The 19,182-nt window shown below is 48.5% G+C and overlaps 5 protein-coding genes across 5 annotated transcripts; 3 read left to right on the forward strand and 2 right to left on the reverse strand.

The window, feature by feature from the left end:
• Window positions 1–2,471: 2,471 nt before the first annotated feature.
• N7516_005547 (uncharacterized protein) lies at window positions 2,472–4,185 on the forward strand (the record flags this gene model as incomplete). Its single annotated transcript, XM_057218267.1, has 3 exons — window positions 2,472–2,737; window positions 2,793–3,368; window positions 3,426–4,185. The coding sequence occupies 3 exons, from the start codon at window positions 2,472–2,474 to the stop codon at window positions 4,183–4,185; spliced, it is 1,602 nt and encodes a 533-aa protein (XP_057080150.1).
• A 669-nt stretch (window positions 4,186–4,854) lies between these two features.
• Window positions 4,855–7,590, forward strand: N7516_005548 (DEAD/DEAH box helicase; the record flags this gene model as incomplete). The annotated part of the gene is made up of 3 exons (XM_057218268.1): window positions 4,855–4,864; window positions 4,932–6,195; window positions 6,237–7,590. 3 exons carry the CDS (start codon window positions 4,855–4,857, stop codon window positions 7,588–7,590), a joined length of 2,628 nt encoding a protein of 875 aa, XP_057080151.1.
• Window positions 7,591–8,620: 1,030 nt separating this feature from the next.
• Window positions 8,621–9,064, reverse strand: N7516_005549 (uncharacterized protein; the record flags this gene model as incomplete). The annotated part of the gene is made up of 1 exon (XM_057218269.1): window positions 8,621–9,064. One exon carries the CDS (start codon window positions 9,062–9,064, stop codon window positions 8,621–8,623), a length of 444 nt encoding a protein of 147 aa, XP_057080152.1.
• Window positions 9,065–12,047: 2,983 nt separating this feature from the next.
• N7516_005550 (Hemopexin-like domain-containing protein) lies at window positions 12,048–12,722 on the forward strand (the record flags this gene model as incomplete). Its single annotated transcript, XM_057218270.1, has 1 exon — window positions 12,048–12,722. The coding sequence occupies one exon, from the start codon at window positions 12,048–12,050 to the stop codon at window positions 12,720–12,722; it is 675 nt and encodes a 224-aa protein (XP_057080153.1).
• Window positions 12,723–13,392: 670 nt separating this feature from the next.
• On the reverse strand, window positions 13,393–18,582 carry N7516_005551 (uncharacterized protein; the record flags this gene model as incomplete). The annotated part of the gene is made up of 1 exon (XM_057218271.1): window positions 13,393–18,582. The coding sequence occupies one exon, from the start codon at window positions 18,580–18,582 to the stop codon at window positions 13,393–13,395; it is 5,190 nt and encodes a 1,729-aa protein (XP_057080154.1).
• Window positions 18,583–19,182: the final 600 nt, after the last annotated feature.

The following is a 19,182-nucleotide window of genomic DNA, read 5'->3' on the forward strand; positions in this document are numbered from 1 at the left end:
GTATGATAGGTATGGTTCGGAGTAAAGGCAGAGAGGATAAAACGCTCATTCAAAGACAGAGCACAGAGATCATTGGACAGTGGATACATTTTGATGGCGAGTGTTTCCTTGGATGAGATTAGTTTGGGAAATTGATTTCATTGCCACATTTTGATTTGTGAACGGCCAATTTAATCTTTGGCCCACTTTATCTTGACATAGGTACTCTAGAATTTCCTCCAATCCTCGTGTTTACAACCTTGGAAGTTTCGTGGCCCTGCAGCATTTTAGCCTTTTCAAATTTACTAGAATTTTACTACCGAGGTTGGCAGTACGCAGTATATACTTAGATCCATAACAAGTCTAACGAACTTAATTGTTACCTACCTGCTTAACTAGGCAAGAGGTGATATGAACACATCTGTAAATTGCTACACCCAATCACCAAGATAAACCGTCACCTAAGCGAGGATAGACATGGCTCTTTCTATCTGGGGGAAAAGGCCCACAGTGGATGAGCTGAAAGGATGATCAGCGAATTTTCCAAGATTTGTGAATATTGTGGTAACTCGGTATCCAAGCTTTGGGGGAATCCCGAAATATCAACATTTTATTACATTCGACCATAGCGGTACTGCTCGGTTGAGAAGACGAAGACCTACCAGATCGGGGGTACCTGGGTATTGAGATATTCTGAGTTTGCCACTAACTACAAGTGTAAAGAGTGGATCCAACAACAACTATGGATGAGACATTGATTGGTCCGACCCATTTCCTTTTTGAGGGATTTTGGGAGTCCCCAGGTGGAACCGAAGCGGATCTTTACTCGGAGCGGAGGTCCCCTTGAATTTTTATGGAGTGTGGGACCCCCAGAGGCAAGTTCTAACATATGATGTACATAGAGGTACAGCTTTGCAGGATCTGGAAAAAATGTAAACTGGGATTGAAATATTAGAATGAACTTGATATTGGAAGTAAGGTTCAAAGTTCGGGATATCCAGGAGGTATTCCATGTCTCATAATTTACTCTACGCTAAATTTTAGCTTGAAGGATTGTGAAGACTCTATTAATCTCTTCATTGCCGGCATGTACATACTCCATACAATGCACTATCCAAATTAATTTATTCCTTCACTCCTTAATTAGTGATTCGAGTCAAATATATCATTAAATTAATCTAGAGGCGAAATATCAACTAACTATGTTGTATGTACAACATAGGCCACTAGATCTGAGGCTAAAGTGCGAGTCCCCCTCGTCAGCATTATCCACATTCAGCTACCCCCGACTTCCGAACGTTCTGGCTCGAAGGCCAAGAGATCCGGAGTCTCGTCTTGGACGGTTTCTAACCTTCTAATTGATTTACTCTCGATTGGGTGCTTTATATTGTGGCATTGGTCTTAAGTGGATATAGAGGCTGGCCTAAGGCCACCTTCTAGCCCTATATCGCTCTATATGCCCTATATGAGACACACCCCTGTCGTATTAGCTCGACAAACATAAATTGTTTGGGCCCACATTCAGTACTACTTTATATTACTAGACTCTATCATTAGGAAGGTGGGATTTTCATGTGTCTCGGCCAGTAACGGATTTACTCGGGTTCGCATTCAGCCCACTTTTGCACTTTAGTTTACCAGGTACGGACGACGGAGTACTCCGTGTAGTTGTCGTTTTTCTGGCTGTCTCACTAGCAAATGTTATGTTTTTTAATTCAAATAGGGGGAAATACTAGAAGAAAGGGTGTAATAGTACATACTACTATGTAACTATATTGTATGTGGGTACAGAGTAACATGCATGAAATCTCAGCTTCAACATGCCACCTAGGCAGATATATTATGTTTATGTAAGTTATACATACTTCTAAGGAGTTGATGGATGTATATTTAGAGTCTGACGATGAACGGCATTGATTTAAGCAGAGTCTGGGGTTAATAGACCCGCCAAAGAGCCCCAAGGTATCTCTTATCTTCCCCAAATAAGAAAGAAGTAGAGATGAAGCCTAAGTTCGAAGGAATCAAACGCTAAAGGGGGATGGAAAATCTCTTTCTGCTGAAGCTCCCCTTCTGGGTTAAGCGTAATGCAGCCATGCAGGCGCGTTTATGTGCGAGAGTTTCTGTTGGAGTACAATGTAACACCCTTGCCTCCGATTTGGTCCAATAACAAGTCTGGGGCGACCCCACTAGGAGCCACTTGGCCACCGAATGATGTGCTGCCATGAACGTTGATTGGTCCAAAATTGAGAAAGTAGAAGTGGGGGTCGGGAGGGATTTCATCCATGGATGGTCGAACCCAACCTGATCTGATCGGCCTAGCCGTGACAGTGATAATATACCTTGTACGCCTACTTTACTCCCTTTTCTTCCTGTGTTCCCTTCGATCCTCCTTCATATTGTCTGTCATTTTTTAAACCTAGGAGGTGCGTTCCGGCAAATTAACACGTCAAGGAGTATTCTGGTGTTTAGGGAATTCCCAAAATACATCGAATATGTCTGGGTCTGAGATCGATTATTCGCCGGAGAAGGAGGTCAACTACGTCCCTGAGAAGGAGATCGCGTCGGATTATACCAACGATGGCCCAATAAATGGAGAGTTGGTCAACGCCTCAGGCCATCGTCAGGAACTAGATCGGAACTTTGGCCTTATCAGTATTTGTGCTGTGGCCGTGACAACAGGAAACACGTGGATTGCCCAAGGTGGTAGTGTTGTTGTGGCTCTGAGCAACGGTGGACTTGCAGGAACTATCTATGAATTGTATGTCGCCCCTCCCTTACCAGTCTAACAAACTCAAAGCTAACCCCTTGTTCAGCATGGCTGTGTCCGTCTGCTACTGGTTAGTCGCCGCATCAATTGCCGAATTGGCATCAGGTATGCCCTCGTCTAGTGGTGTCTACCATTGGGCAACTATCACTGCAGGAAGCAAATACGGTCGCGTGTGTGGGTTCTACGCCGGATGGTGGAACTGCCTGGCTTGGATGCTCGGTGCTTCCTCCATGTCTTTGATTATGGCTCAGCAGACCGTGGCTATGTATGTACAGATGCATCCCGGATTCGTGCCCTCACAATGGAACGTTTTCATCAGCTTCCTCCTCTGCACCTGGAGTTGCTGCTGCGTCGTGCTGTTCATGAACCGCTTCCTGCCTTACATTGGAAACCTCGGCATGTTCTTCATTCTTACTGGTGTCTTCGTTACCATCGTCGTGTGTGCTGTGATGCCTCATGTGACCGGCTCAGGATACGCCACCGACAAACTCGTGTGGACAACTTGGCAGAACGCAACTGGTTATTCTCAGCAAGGATTCGTCTTTGTGGCTGGTATGCTCAACGGTGCTTACAGTGTTGGCACCCCTGACTGCTCATCTCACTTGGCCGAGGAGATCCCCAAGTCAGTTTTATTCTTTTTCCATTCCCATCTATTATCAATGCTGACTTGAAATTACAGGCCGAGCCGAAATATCCCCAAGGCTATCCTGGCCCAGATGGGTGTTGGTTTCGTCACTGGTATCTGCTACATGGTCGCGATCTTCTATTCTATTAACGACCTCGCGAAGGTGTCCGACCCTAGCACCTTCTTTCCCCTTGCTGAGATCTACCGCCAAGCCACGGGCTCCCATGCCGGCTCTGTGGGTCTCCTAGTCGTCGCTTTCCTACCTACCTTTATTACTGCCTGCGGCTGCTACATCACCGCCGGCCGTACGCTCTGGACCATTTCTCGCGACCGCGCCACTCCATTCTCGGGATGGCTTGGAACTATCAGCCCCAAGTTTAAGAACCCCTTCAACGCCACCCTGACCTGCGGTGGCTTCATCACCGTGCTAGCGTGTATCTACCTTGGCTCGTCTACTGCCTTCAACGCATTTGTGGGGTGCTTCGTACAGTTGTCCAGTCTTTCATACTTCATGGCCATCTTCCCTCACATCTTGACCCGCCGTTCGTCCTTCGTCCCGGGTTACTTCTACATGAACAACACCATTGGTTACGTCGTCAACTCCTTGTCCTGTGTTTACATCATTGTATTCGCTGTCATCTTCTGCTTCCCTTACGCCATCCCCACTGACGCTGCATCAATGAACTATGCCAGTTTGATGACTGGTGGTCTGTCCATCTTTGTTACCATCTGGTGGTTCATCCACCAGGGCTCTTATGTGGGCCCCAAACATGTCCCGTTGACTGACAAGGCCCTGGCTGATGATGCTCGATAAATCTCCTTGAGGGATGTTGGAAGGACTATTCTGCGTATACCATTTTGCTTGGCACATCCTTTTCTTCGCTGCACGGCTATAAAATGCTCCTTTTTATGATGCAACTTAACTTTATATACACCCTTTGTACATTTCTCTTCGTGTTGGGCTTTTTCCGACTCTATATAGAGCTACTGTAAAAGTATAATCCATACTCATTTGTCTCAACATCCTTTTTCAATATGCGCATATCACACGAGCATTAATAGTTGAAAACTTAAATCTGGAACTGTTGTAGTTCAGTGTTTCCTGATGCTAGGCCAAGTCCTTAAATCCACCAAAATGGTGCCTTAGCTCACGTGACTACGCGTCCCGCGCCGGTGTCGCGTCCTCCTCTGAACACCATCTGCACCAAGGAAGAAAAGACCAACACAGCCATGGTCTTCAAGCCCTTCAAATCCCCTTTAATTAGGAACCCTGCTCCATTATCCACCGATACCCCCGACGAGCCTAGTCGTCCTACCAAAAAGCCCCGCCTCGAAGACGAACCTGCACCCAAGGATGTGCAATCCACACCAATAGCCAGTCGAAAGCCACTGCTACAAGTCAACAATCGAGGATCAGAGAATGTGACAGAGTCGCCATCCAGTGAATTGACTAAAGATGATACATCCGACGAAAGATACTTCAATGTTCTCTGGTAGGTCCTTAGAACATTGATCCCTCATAGGGTGTAACAACCACACCGAACCAGCTAACCCAGACAGGCGCAAACCAAGCGCCCAAAAAACACAAAACATGGGATGGAGATGGGATCCTCTCTACCCGCGGAGAATTCGTCTATCTACGAGACATTACCGGAAAGGAGATGGGACGGAAGGTGCACGAAGCGCACCTCGAGCCGGGAGCAACACTCTCTATCTCTGGCAAAGAGGTTGAAGTAGATTCTGAGATATCACGAAAGGAATATCTCTCTGGAAGAAGGTTCTTGGAAGACACGAAGCCAGCACCTACCTCTACGCCGGACCTGGTCCCCACACCCAAGAAAGAAGCCCTCCCCGCTCGAAAGAAGGGCGAAGTACGCAAGCCTACAGCCGCGGAACGCACACAGTCCTTAAAGCGCTCCCTGGCTCTAGTTACCAACCCCAATGCGAACCCTGGAACCGCACCGGGGGCGTTTGCGGCTTATAAGGCGCCGTTGCTTGTGAATACGGTTACTCCCAAGGTTATGGGAAAAGTCGTCCCGCGTCATGATCCCAAGGCGGCTGGCGCGTTGGTTATGCCGCGGCCGAAGTCTGTGCCGAAGGGGAGGCAGGTTGTGGATGTTGTTGTTGATCCGCTCTTGACCAAGAACTTGCGGCCGCATCAGCGTGAGGGTGTAAAGTTCTTGTATGAGTGTGTGATGGGCATGCGGTCGTTTAATGGAGAAGGTGCTATCCTCGCGGATGACATGGGCCTGGGGAAGACTTTGCAGACTATTGCGCTGCTTTGGACTCTACTCAAGCAGAATCCTATCTTTGAAGCCCCGCCTGTTATTAAGAAGGCTTTGATTGTGTGTCCTGTCACTCTTATCAATAACTGGCGGAAGGAGTTCCGCAAGTGGCTTGGCAATGAGCGCATTGGAGTTTTTGTCTTCGATGATAAGAGTAAGCGTCTTACAGATTTCACCAAGGGCCGGGCTTATAGTATCATGATTGTTGGATATGAAAAGCTCCGAACGGTCCAGGAAGCTTTGGCGAATAGTTCTGGGGTCGATATCATTATCGCCGACGAAGGCCACAGGCTCAAGACATTGCAGAACAAGAGTGGTCAAGCGATCCAGTCGCTCAGCGCCGTGAAGAGAGTCATTCTCTCCGGAACGCCAATTCAAAATGATCTGAAAGAGTTCTTTGCAGCCGTGGATCTTGTGAATCCAGGTATCCTTGGAAGCTTCAAGTCCTTCATTCGGGAGTTCGAAACTCCAATTGTTCGCAGCAGACAGCCAGAAGCAACAAACAAGGACATCGAGAAAGGGGAGTCCAGAGGCGAGGAGTTGCGAGAACTCACCTCTAAATTCATGCTTCGCCGAACAGCAGACATCCTGGCCAAATACCTCCCCCTAAAACCGAATACGTCCTCTTCTGCAAACCAACCCGCCCTCAAGCCAACATCTACAAAGCTGTCCTCGCCTCCCCAATCTTCCAAACTGCAATGGGCAACGCCGAAAGCGCCCTGCAGCTAATAACAATCCTCAAAAAGCTCAGCAACAGCCCTTCCCTCCTGACAGCCAAAAACAACAACAACACCCCCAACGAAACAATGACCGCCCTCATCGAATCCATTCCCCAACCCCTCCATCGCCACCTATCACCATCCTCCAGCGCGAAGATCCGCGTCCTCGACCAACTCCTCGACACGGTGCGCAATAAAACAGACGAGAAAATAGTCCTCGTCTCAAATTACACTTCAACCCTCTCCCTCCTCGCAACCCTCCTCACCTCCCTAGGCCTCCCCTACCTCCGTCTCGACGGCAGCACACCAGCCCAGAAACGTCAAGGTCTGGTAGATGACTTCAACCGCCTCCCTGCAAGCTCTTGCTTCGCATTTCTGCTATCCGCAAAAGCAGGTGGCACAGGTCTCAACCTCATTGGTGCTAGTCGTCTCATCCTCTTCGATGTAGACTGGAACCCGGCAACGGATATCCAGGCCATGGCACGTATTCACCGTGACGGCCAGAAACGGCCTTGTCGCATCTACCGTGTTCTGCTCAAGGGTAGTCTTGAAGAGAAGATCTGGCAGAGACAGGTTACTAAGCTTGGTCTGGCCGATAGTGTTATGCAGGAGAAGAGGGCCAGTAATGGTGGTGCGCAGTTCTCCGCTGCTGAGCTGAGAGATTTGTTCAGACTTGATGAGGACAGGGCTTGTCAGACGCATGAGTTGTTGGGTTGTCAGTGTGGGGGTCGGGGTGTTCAGGCTGATTCTGGGGCTGTGACGCCTGCTAATGTTTATGGTGGCGGTGGGTCTGATGTTGAGGATTTGTCGGATCCGCCGTCTGACTTTGATGATGGTTTTGATTCCGATGAGTCACTGCCGAAACCTCATACTCTTGTTAAAGCTTCTGAGGTCGATATGGAGAAACAAGAACAGTCCATTCGTGACGGCACTTTACGTGCTAAGATGGCTGGGAAGGGGAAGAAGGGTGCGAAAGAGAAGGAAGGCGATCCTAAAAGTCAGAAAGATAAGATGCATCAGTCTTTGGCTCAGTACTCGCACATTGACCCAACTCTCCTTGCAGCCGAGTCCGATTCTATTGCCGGGGTTGAGGCCGAAGATGAGGAGCTTGAGGCTACCATTGATGACGATGTGCTGGTTTCTATGCTGAAGGATGAGTGTAACTTGATTGGATATGTTTTCAAGAAGACGAACGGGGCGGAAATCAGGAGTTAGACAACTCTGTGCCTCGCACAACGATATAGTGCTTCGTCGGGCACAGGGACTATCTGATACATCAGTCATTAATAGATGAGGAATTTAGATAGAGCACCTGGACGTTCTTCGCATTTGCCGTCCTGTGAATGGCATAACGTGCTAAACTTCGATTGGGACCGAATGAGGACCAATAATGTCAAATAACCTCAAATAACCCGATTTTGGCGCCTGATATACGATAACTGAAAGTAATTGTCAACAAACTTACCTTGCGCTTTTGCTAGTTCATCTCATGTAAACGCCCGCAACGCAATACATGTACTTGAATGCAAGTTCTACGTATTGTCACAGGTTGGCTGCTGTATTCTTACTCTTCCTCTTCGCGTGTAGATATAGATTAGGAGACTGTAAAGTCATTTAATTCAAACAAAACGAAGGTCTTTAGTCTCTCATTCGAGAGGTTAATCGCAATAATAGGAGCTGTCCAGAACTGGATGTCTTATCAGGCATATAACAGAAGTTCAAACATCAGAGACTAAAAGAATGACCACCCAAACATCTTGGGACTTGTGGATACCGAAAATATCGCTAGGCTGACATGCGGACACAAGGAGAGATGGTGTCACTGGTCCGCGTCCTAAAGCGAACAGCATCATGAAACTTCCGACAGAAAGATCTGGAACAGTACTCGAGGGCTCAGAATTAGGTAAAGCCAACCCGGTAGAAGGCTTGGATGTTCTGGCGGCTGACTATCTCCCTCGCGTTGCCGGAAGCGTGCAGATAACATGTACGTGCTGGGTGGGATTCAAGGTTACTTGTAACCCAATAATCGCCAGAAACGCAGCGATTCTCTTTACTGCAGAGTTGAACACATTCCCAAACGTTGTTGGCAGGGTACCTGGCATAGTCGGCCACTGCATGACCTGAAATGATGAACAGCATTAGATTTATTTCCTTGTTGATGTAAGTAATTACCTACCTGCATTGCAAAAGAGTTGGAAGACTCTGTTCCCAATAACTCTGTGCTTCTGATGGATATTTGGGCCTTTCATTCATCGAGGTTAGCAGTGGATTTCTCGTTCAAGACACTTCGAGGATGAATATTCGTACAGATAGAAGAAAGCGTAGCCGGAATCTGCTTTTTAGCCGCCACAAGGGCAGTATTGCAGGTCTTGAGGCTGTCCTCACAGACCCCCTTATCGCCCTCACAACTTCGAAGACCGGATTCGCAGACCATCTTGCCTATCTCGCAGGTAGTCTTCAGGGAATCGCAGCTGGATTTCTCGAGCTTGCATTTCTGATGTTCTTCCATCAAGGTGTCATTCTCAGCTGCACAGGTGGCCTCATCAGACTGGCAGGTATCTCTTTCAGCCTGCAGGTCGCTCTTTTCCTGCTCACATGTCTCGGTCATTTCTTTCTGCTGCTCGAGCTCATCTTCGCATGCCTCTCTCGTGTTGACAATCCGACACCTCACCCTCCTCGCCCTCCACATTACCAGTAGGCTTTAGGTAGAGAGAGCCACGGGCATGCGGACTCAAAGTCACCAGAGAATCATAAAGCAAACATCGATTCCTTGTGTACTGCCAGACAGCGCTGGAGCATCCAGAGCCGCACTTCGCGGCACATTCTTCCGAGGATCGTGCAGTCTCCTCACTGGGCTCGATAGCGCTGGATGCCTTCACACGGCAAGTGTATTCGGCAGTGATACCATTGTCGAAGGTTTTCGTTCCAGTGTCTTGGCCGGCGGGACAAAGAGACCGGTAGTCGTTGAGCTGGGGTGATTGAGCCCTGCTAAGTGTAAGCCAATACGGCTAGGGGAGAAAGGGACTGGATTCTCATTGTGGATTTATCAAATAGAAGTTGCAAAGGAGGAAACCTTGATATTTGAGATAGAGAGTCTGGTCAAGCTCTCTTAACTGCTGCTTAGGAGCCCTTTTATATCTTCTCTTTTGATGAGAATCTCTTGCTAAGACATATCTGGATTGAGTGTTGCTTGTGACATGTAAAGGATATGTAGGGGGGGGCACCTTGGCATCATGTATGTACGTCTAGCACCCAATGGCATACATAAACCAGGGAGAGGGAATGCTTGATATTACGCAGGAACGAAATGATTGAGCCGGCAACACGGAGTACAACATAGAAGAGAAGACCTGCAGACCATTTTTTCCAGCTAGCCACAGAAGATCCTACTAGGGAATGTATCAGCTGGGCTGCACAATGCCCCTTACACATCGTGCGCAACCTTTTACAATGAATGACGGGCACGGGTTGCGGGGCATAAGACAGCCAGTAGCTGCCCCATAAACTTACAGGCGAAGAGCCTGTTTGACAAATACATCTTAGCTGTAATTTGGATAGAGCTGATATGCAGATTGTGGGGAATTAATGACTCCGAAATCGAAAATAGGCATGACCAATACAAAATGAGCAACTAGTGGAATGTCTTTATGTATATATAAAGTATAGCTGACACCAACATTTGGCCGTCTCATAATGTTCACTGTTCTACATATATCTGGAGCTGCAAAATGACAGCAGTTATAAGTACCGTCCCTAGTTAGAATTCTGTCAATGTGGATTCTGCATATCTGCATATACCTTTAAGCTGGTAAACTTGGCGTTTTATTTCATCCAAATACTAAGTTTTTCCTACTAATTGTTGAACAATCATCCCATGCATGCATGCTTGCCATTTGCATGGTTGCTACAGATTGAGCATAGTTTAGATGGTTTAACAAGGGTATACAAACTCTAGTATTTCTAGTTTAATCAACAGAATGATTCTTCCTCTGCTTTCTCCCACATAGTAGTGATCTGGTTGAATAGGTTGCTCAATACTGATGAACTTGCAAATTGGTGTATGTAGATGGTATAGTTAGTTATGCAATACACCGCACTAGCAAAAGTTAGCGTAGACTTGGCAGTTCCACATTGACAGAATTCTGACTCGAGAGGGCACAGAGCCTATAGGCTAGTGATTCATGTATGCTGTGTGACCTTAACTTATTCGGTTAATATGTGCAATAGGTATGCTCACCACTCAGGATGCAGGCTCTTATGCAATAGCCTTGACCAGTGCATCTAATAGGACATGCATCATCTTCAGCTAGTGGTTGTGGCGTGGGGATTAGTACTGGCAGATGAAGATATGGAGATCATGGGGCTAGCTGGCGGGCCGTAACCTCGTTTAGAATAACTAGTGGGTCACTAGGATGACATTTCGAATCTATACAGTATCGGACTCATATCGATCCCTAGCACTGCCCACAATGTGTTGTAGCTCATATCTCTGCAGCCTGTCAGTCTGGTTCACCACGCAGGTGCAACTAATACACTCTCTAAAAGGGATCTACTGTGGCTGGCTGAAAACGGTCATCTTAGATTTTTACTTTTACTTCATATTGCTTGGTCAATACTTCGGTTTCCCTCTCCCCATGCCCTTAAGCCATAACTATAACTAGTTACAGTCTATACTTAGTTGTTAATCATAGTAGCACCAATGGTACCTCTACTTAATATATATAATTCCCTAACAAAAACAAGTACCCCCTATAAAAAGTAAAACTTTGTGAAAATTAACGCATTTTGAGTTAGTTTATGAGCTTATAAAAAGGAGGCTTCTATATAGCTTCACTTATCGCTCAGAGGGTAGTTTGAATACGAAAGAAAACTACGGAGTAGAGAAAAATGGGCTTTACGGGCTTGCATTCCGGGCCCACGACCCACCAATGGGGCCCAAGGTAGGGCCCATTTGCGGGCTATTGAGAGGTCTAGGCATACTTAGTCTCCCGTTTGGGTTAACCTCGATCTTCTGTTACTGCCCATTCCATACGTGCATGATAATGGAAGTTTTGACCTGAAATAAATTAGATCTAGGTCCATAAATATTTGAGAATGCTAAAATGGAATTCAGTGTGGCTGGCTGAAGAACCAGGGAACTCCCCTACACACCGCTAGACTACTAGTTAGCTTCTTTAACCAGCTTTTTCTTGTAACTATTGGTATCTGTTCTACGTCTAGTGAAACCTGATTCCCGCCGCCAATTGCTATGTCATATTAACTTCGGTGACATAGTGGTTCCTAGAATGTTGAATGGCCAACACTAGTACAACCGATGAAGTATTATATGAGGTAAATCCCAGTATAGCACTCTAGGAGTACCGGTGTAATCCATAGTATATGTCACGATTCCAAACTTGAGAGGTTGTGATCTTTGTGGAGTTCACTTTGCATATATGGCGTCCTGCATTCGGCAGTGGAACTTATTGTGCAGACATACACGTATGCTGTTTGAGTGACAACTATTCGGTTGGTAATTGCTCGTTACTGGTATTCGTCTAGACTCCGTTAGGCTATGTGAATATTACCAATTGAAAGCCCATAAAAGGCTATATAAACCCCTTCATCTCCGACTGTTTCTACTTCATCATTCTCAATCAATCCTCAATTTCAAACCAACATCTCCACTCATCATGTCCGGAGCTTCCATTGATGCTGCATACATCGAGCCTTCCAACGGCCACGGCTATGTCTTCAAAGGAGATCGTTATGTTTGCATCAAAGTCATCCCCGGCACCACCATCGACCAGATCAACTGGGGCCCGAAGGCATACGCGGAGGCTTGGAAGTCGCTAGTCCAGGCCGGATTCACCATGGTTGACGCAGTCATCCCAATCCCCGACAACACAGGCTCAATCTGGGTCTTCAGTGGCGTCAAATACGCTCGCATCAATTTCAAAGATGACAAGGTTACCTTCGGCCCTGCACTCATCTCCGAAAACTGGCCCTCGCTTGTCAAGGCTGGATTCCCTACTGTCGATGCCATCTTGCCTACCCCGGGAGAGCCAAACCATGCCTACTTCTTCTACAAGGACCAGTTTGCGCGCGTCACCCTGACTCCCGGCAAGGCTGAAAGTTCTATTGTCTATGGCCCTTCTCACATTGCCAAGAACTGGCCGGTTCTTGCCAGCTCTGGAATTCACCGTCTTGAGGCGGTGATTCCTGCTCCGGGCTTCCCAAACGATGCGTACTTCTTCCTGGGAGATAAGTACGTTCGTCTTACTGTTGAGCCAGGTACGGTCCAGGACAAGATTGTATTTGGACCCGCTTCGGTTGTGAAGCACTGGCCTGCTCTCAAGGATCTGTAATTCCCCTGACACAGACCACCGTGTTTGGAGGTGCTGAATATTGAAAGGGATGGGGTTTATTTCGGGGATTTTGTAGCCTGATGTTGGGAGTCAGACGATGTCAGACGAAGAAGAGTTTGGTGTTGGTCCAACTTCGACGCCAGCTATGAGTAACAAAGTATATAAACAATCTGAATGAATCACGATGAAACAAAATTTCCGTCATTGAACTTGGAAAGGACTTCTTGCTGCTGCTACTTTCGCCCAGCGGTAATAATTTATCAAAAGATATAACGCTATTTAAAAATCTGTATATTGACTAATTTAATAAGTTATTTTGTAGTTATAAATTCTTGTTTTTAAAGAAAAAGCTAGTAATTATACTAGTAGTTATTATGTTCATTAACTAAAGCAGAGCAATTTACCTGTCAAAGGGGATATAAATTTACATTCACGACTGATCTATGTGATCAAATACTGGAGAGATCAAGGCATTAGGCATTGCATTATTGCACAGCTAGGATATCATCTAGCGAAATCTAAATGTACAAAAGAAAAGAGCCAACGATTGAAGATATTCAAAAAAAAAGAATAAGAAGAGAAAAGGAAAAAAAAAAGAAAGAAAAAGTCAACAATACAACCCCCCATATCCATACCCCAACCCCAAACCACAACACCAACTCATCACTCATTAATACCTGAGCTTACCAACAAGCCCAAAGGTATAAGCCGTCTCAGCCTCACTCTTCATTTGAATCATAAATATCTTGCCAGAGCCAGTAGCAACACCACCCTTCTTGGCGATGGAAGCGTCTTCGTTCTCCTCACGGATGGAAACCGCAATGCCCGTACGGGCAATGCGCTCAAATGCATTCTCGCCAAGACAGACATCAAGAAGAGTCTCGCCGCGTGTCTTACCACGGATAACAATGCGCTTTTCAGTCGAGATAGCGCCACGGGGAGAGGCAGAGCCTGATCCGGGAGGTGAAGTCCCGCTTGAATTGTCGCCGTTGTCGCCCTGCGGAGAGCTGTTATCGCTGCGGCCGCTGACACCAGTACCGGGGCGCGAGGGGTTCTTGGGTGGTGCGGGCATGATGGTCATACGGGCGGCGCCCATGTCGCGCCACTTGGAGGCGGATTCACGTGCGTACAGACGGACCTTGGCGTTTGAGAGACCGATCCCGTCGGCACCTTTGACTGCTGCGGCGATGCGACCCATGTCCGTGTTGGGGGATGGGTCGTTGCCGGAGTCACCGGAGCCGGAGTAGATACTGCCTTCGCGGCTGGCGCGGGATTCGATGGTTGAGCGGGAAATGTTGAACATTCTGCTGCTGGCGCCGAAACGTTTGAGGGCGGAGAATGCACTGCTCACGGTTCCCACGCTGCTTTCGGATCCTTCGGCTAAAGAGCGCGGGGAGCTTGATGCGCGGTAGCTCTTTCTGCGGCGGGGCCAGCCAAACAGGCCGCCGCCGGATTTCGGGGCAGGTTCAAAGGTGGAGACTTGGCCATCGAATGGGCCGCGGGCATTTTGGAGCGCGATATATGTTGGGTTATTGATCCTTGCTTGGTTGATGAGACCGTATAGGGCATCGCATTCGTCAGGGTTGCTTGACCGGAACATGATGTTGTTGCTAGATGTGATCTTGGATCGCTCGGTGGGAGGAGAGCGAATACTGATATCGATGGCGGTGCCACGGCGAATAGGAACGAGTGGTGTCAATTCAAGAGAGATGTGTGGTCTTGGTGATGTAGAATCGGAGATTTCATCAGGTTCAGGGCCCATTGCGAAGGCCTCGATCAGGCCAGGACTAACGACGATGCTACATTCATCAGGAAGCAAACTCTCCCAGTTGCCTTTGTCGGACCAGGCAAAGATAGAAGCAATGGCCTTATTGGTCTTAGTGGGCTGCAGCGGGACGGCACGGTAGCCACTCTGCGACACAGAATTAGAAGGCGACAGAGAACTGGCGTCAGTAACCGCATCTGGTGCTCTTGGCTTGGGAGTAACATATTCTTCATCTTCAGATACCGAGGAGTAGTCCTCGTCTGAGTCAGAGAAGCCACCTGATCTTGAATATTCAGATGATGAGTAGGAATAGTGGCGGACTGTCGACGCATCCGAGTCGGTATCCGAATAATCCGAAGCTGTAGATGGTTCATATTCGTGTTTCAGGGGAGAAGAGCCACGTCGCTTGAGTCCACCACTGCTGGAAGTGAGAACTGGAGGATTTGAGCGTTTGCCATTGGCAGGGCTAGGCGAGCGATGAGGCGGGGGAGGGGGAGGGCTATCATCGTCCTTTGGCCGTCTTCGGGACTTCCTTCTCCTGGTTCTTGTTGGGGTCTCGGGAATTTCTTGCTTGGGCAAGGATTCAAGTGGAGGATAGTCTTCCTCCTCTTCGGGGCCGATGCTTGTCGGAGTAGAAAGGTGAGTTTGGCTGCTAGGAGTTCGGATTTTGGGAATCAATGGGAGAGTTGCTGAGGGTACAGACGAAACCCTAGGAGATTCCGGCTCGGGTTCCCGAACAGGCGTCTTCTGAGGCTGAGGAATCCTCGAACGCGACTTTTCTCTCGGTGATCCCCTGGCTGGGGATTCTTCCGTTTCGCCGTAGAATCTACCGCCCGTTGGCGTACTTGGAGCTTGGGGAGAGACAACTGCAGGCCTGCTGTGTTCAGGTGCTTTCTCAGATACAACAGTGTGTTGAGAGGCAGTCTCGGAAGCCGGGCTGTCACCGCAGCGAGAAAGTCTCTTAGCCTTGGATCGTTTGAGCCCAGTGGGAGTTTTTTCCGGGCTACTTGGCGAGCTCCTGGGAGTCGTAGAAGGAAGGAGAGGGAGGTCAGGGCGGGCGAGCTTTGCAGACAGCTCGGATCCTCCAGTTGTGTAATCAGTCTCCCGAGTGATGATTGAGGACAAAGAGCTCCTGGGATCAGTAACAGAGCTGACTGTACTTGGCTCAGACGTGTGCTCTTTGGGGGTCCACGAGCGTCGTTTACCAGTCGCCTTCTCGCCGATGGGGACATCAATGTCATTTGGGTGTGGCCTGGGCGGAGAACTAATGGCGGAGGGTTTTCGAGCCTTGTTTTGCTTGGCTCGGCTGATGAAGCTTTGGCTTCGACAAATTGATGGCGGAACGGGATCAGATCCGAGCAGTGAGACCCACTCAGATCCAACTTCTTCTTCGTCAATGCGGAGGGAGATCAATTCTTGCCAGTACTTGGTTTCGTCTCCAGGAGCACTGCGCAGCATGAGCACGATTTCATGTTTCGATTCTCCCCTGCGTGCCGAAACACATCTCAGGTCCATGGGAGGGAAGAGAAGCCAGCGATCGGAATGATCGATTTCACAAATCAAAAGATCGCCTCCAGGCCCTTTGCTCGAGGCGTTGTCTCGATACAGAAGCTCGGCTCGACAATCCACAAGCTGTCCGCTTGAGTGATATAACGATAGATTGAAGAAATCACGAGCACGGACGTGGCGAGTCTGATCGATACCGATGCCGCGGAGGACGCCTAAGGTCATGGGGTCTCTTGTCCGTGTTGGGTCGATACTGGCAGCCGAGTCATCTTCCAACCTCGCTCTTTCATCGCGGACACGTTTTCGGGCATCAATGACAAGACTTTGATAGGCGGCGGCGGTTTCTTCGGCCTTTGGCGACGGCTCCAGCATATTGATGCCCTTGAAACTCTTCGCTAGATACTTTAGACGTACCAACGGCCGCTTCAACAGATAGGCTACATCGACCTTTTCTCCGTCGCTGTCTACAATGTCGCCATTTTCGTCTCGCTCCAAGCCTTCATCCAGGCTCTTCGTGTCAGCATCGTTCGTGACTTCATCTTCTTCCAAAGGAGCTAGGTTGACAATGACATCCTTGAATCCAAGTCGCCACGCCTTCAAGTACTCGCGGTAGACTCTCTGGGCACCTTGCGCCCATGTAAGCAATGCATCCGCGTTGTCCTGCGGGATTCGCTTGTGCAGGTTCTTCAGGCGCTCGATCGCCACCCCCATGTTAACAATTGGCTTTGAGAAGTTAACATCGTCTTCAGGGTCCAAAGACGGCCTAAACAGGCCTGCGGCAATGGCCGAATCAGAGCGGGACAGCACGCAAGTCAACAGGACCGGGATCACACCCCCGACCAAGGTTTTCAGCTCGCGCATATACTTCGTCTCGTCGCCCGAAAGCTCATAGAGCAAATCGTCAACTGTTGCATGGGCCAGACGACTTTTGTTAGTGCGAATACTTCGATTCGATCGAGTGCTTCTACTCCGCGAGGCCGAAATAGATAGCACAGACATGAGGTCATTGTGAGTGGTAAGCCGTCTTTTCAGTTGCGAGGAGACCACAGGTAGCGAGTCTGGGTCAAACTGGTCATCCTTTTCTGCTTCTTCTGCTTCCTCCGCAAGTTTTGATTGACGTTTTTCGGTGGAGGTAGACTTCGGTACGTGCTCAGTTAGATCTGTCAGACTGGTGCTCAATGTTTCCGAAGAAGCAATCGTTGATAAACGATGGTAACCGGTGGACGGGAATGGCTTCTTATGGCCAAGCGGTACGGGTGCAATATGTCCCGACAGTTCAGAGCCGCCGTCAGAGAAGGGATGAAACTCCGACTCTGAGGGCGCTAGACTATCCTCATAAGGCTTGTTGTTGTTGTCTTCGACAGGATTGTCCTCTTTGCTCTTGGCAGATAACTTGGAGGTCCTATCTATACTAGCCCGCTTCGACTCTGACGCTATGTCGCGAGCTTGTGCCTTTGGTGCTTTTTCGATGGAAGAAGAGCTGTCCTTTCCCTTAGAGTTCTTACTCACAGAGCTCTTTGGGCGATCGGAGCTCTTCGGGCGCTCGCTGATCGTTGATGGTTCAGACTCGGTACTAGCTTGTAGGTCTCCGTCTGCAAGTTTTTGAGATCGTCTTGCTCGGCCTGACTTCAGATCCAGAGGAGCTGGTATGTCATTCTTAGATCCGGCTTCATCCATAAAAGGATCCGGTGTGTCAGAGAGCCATGCCTCGATTTTGGCTCCACGGCCCGTAGTCGGCGTAGGTGTAGGTCTCGGCGGTTCGGGCTCGGGGATTCCAAACATCTTTCTGGACTCGTCGATCATGTGCGCGAATATACCACCTTTGGGGGGCTTTGCTGGGCCGCGCTTGCGTCTTTTCGACAGCTCGGAGAAATCCGCTTCGCTTGCTGCCCACGCATCCTCTGGGGGAGGGGAGCGTGTCCGAAGTCTGTCCGAGAGCTCCGAAGGCTCGACGGATTTGGGATGGTCTGTCTCATAGTCGCTCTCCGTGATTGTATCGATGTTTTGTCGCGCACCTGCGGACTTGGTGTCGCGAATAGGCGATTTAGACCCCGCCCCAGTGCTGCGGTTTGTCTGAGATCGAGGAAGATCACGAGATTTCCCGTCTTCGTCTTCGTTATTGTCGTGTTTGCCCCGTGAAGACTTCGGCTGCCCTTCGTTTGTGGTATATTCGGCTATGCGCTTAGGTGCAGGTAGATTGCGCGACGAGGATTGGGTCGAGGCTCGATTTCGCGTTCGTTTCCAATGCTCGTCGCTCACCACACGTTTGCGGGGTGTGCTGTGACTGCGCTTCCTTGTGGTCGGGGGTTTGTCCTTGTTCGGCTTGTCCACCTTGTCCACCTTCTCCGACTTCTCTACCTTGACCTTGGCAGGTGTTGGTTTCGGCTTCGCATGATTTTCATCATCATCATCAGCATAGGGGTCGTCCACTGTCACAACCCCGCCGCCTTGTTGCTGCCATTTTCGCACTCTAGAGCGCACCGTGTTCGTGTCGTGTACCCCCAGCGGTTCCCCGATGTCCAGCGGTTTTGTGGATTTTGCAGTTCCTCCACGGTTGGAGGGACGTTGTGTCGTCGCAGGAGATGGCATCGGTACCTATACGAGGGGAAAAGAAGCCAACATTTAGTAGGAAGCTCTCTCTCTCGGTTTTGGTTGTCCAAGCAGGTACCCGAACAAAACACCAAAACACAGGGGGGTTTGGTTGACTTAGACTGTCATAGTAAACTTACCAAAGCCCCCAAAGATGTTTAACAAATTTGGAGCATTTGCTTTTTTTTTGGGGATCGGAAAATCTCCTTCAGGGATCATATAAACAATTAGACTTGGAGGTTGGGGCTGACAAGTTCGATAAGCCTCTCTTCCCCCTCCCGCACTAAATTGGTTGCCGGGAAACCAAGTCACGAACAACCTTCACTAACTAGTTAGTAATAGAGGATTAACCCCCTTCAAGTGTTTATTTAAGAGATGACCTTGGATCTTAAAATTAAGAAAGAAATCATTGGGGAGATACAAGTAAAAATAATTAATATGAGGAATATTGCCGAGTTGCGCGTCAGGTGGCCCCCTGTGCATGTCATAGGGTACTTTGACTTAGTGTGCCTATAAGCCTATTAACCTATTAAACCTATTAAACCCTAGTAAATCCCTGAATATAAATGATTGATAGGATATAGTCCTCATTTAATGATC

Source organism: Penicillium verrucosum (assembly GCF_028828655.1).
Source record: "Penicillium verrucosum strain IBT 35672 chromosome Unknown utg000001l_segment0_segment0, whole genome shotgun sequence".
Taxonomy (NCBI): domain Eukaryota; kingdom Fungi; phylum Ascomycota; class Eurotiomycetes; order Eurotiales; family Aspergillaceae; genus Penicillium; species Penicillium verrucosum.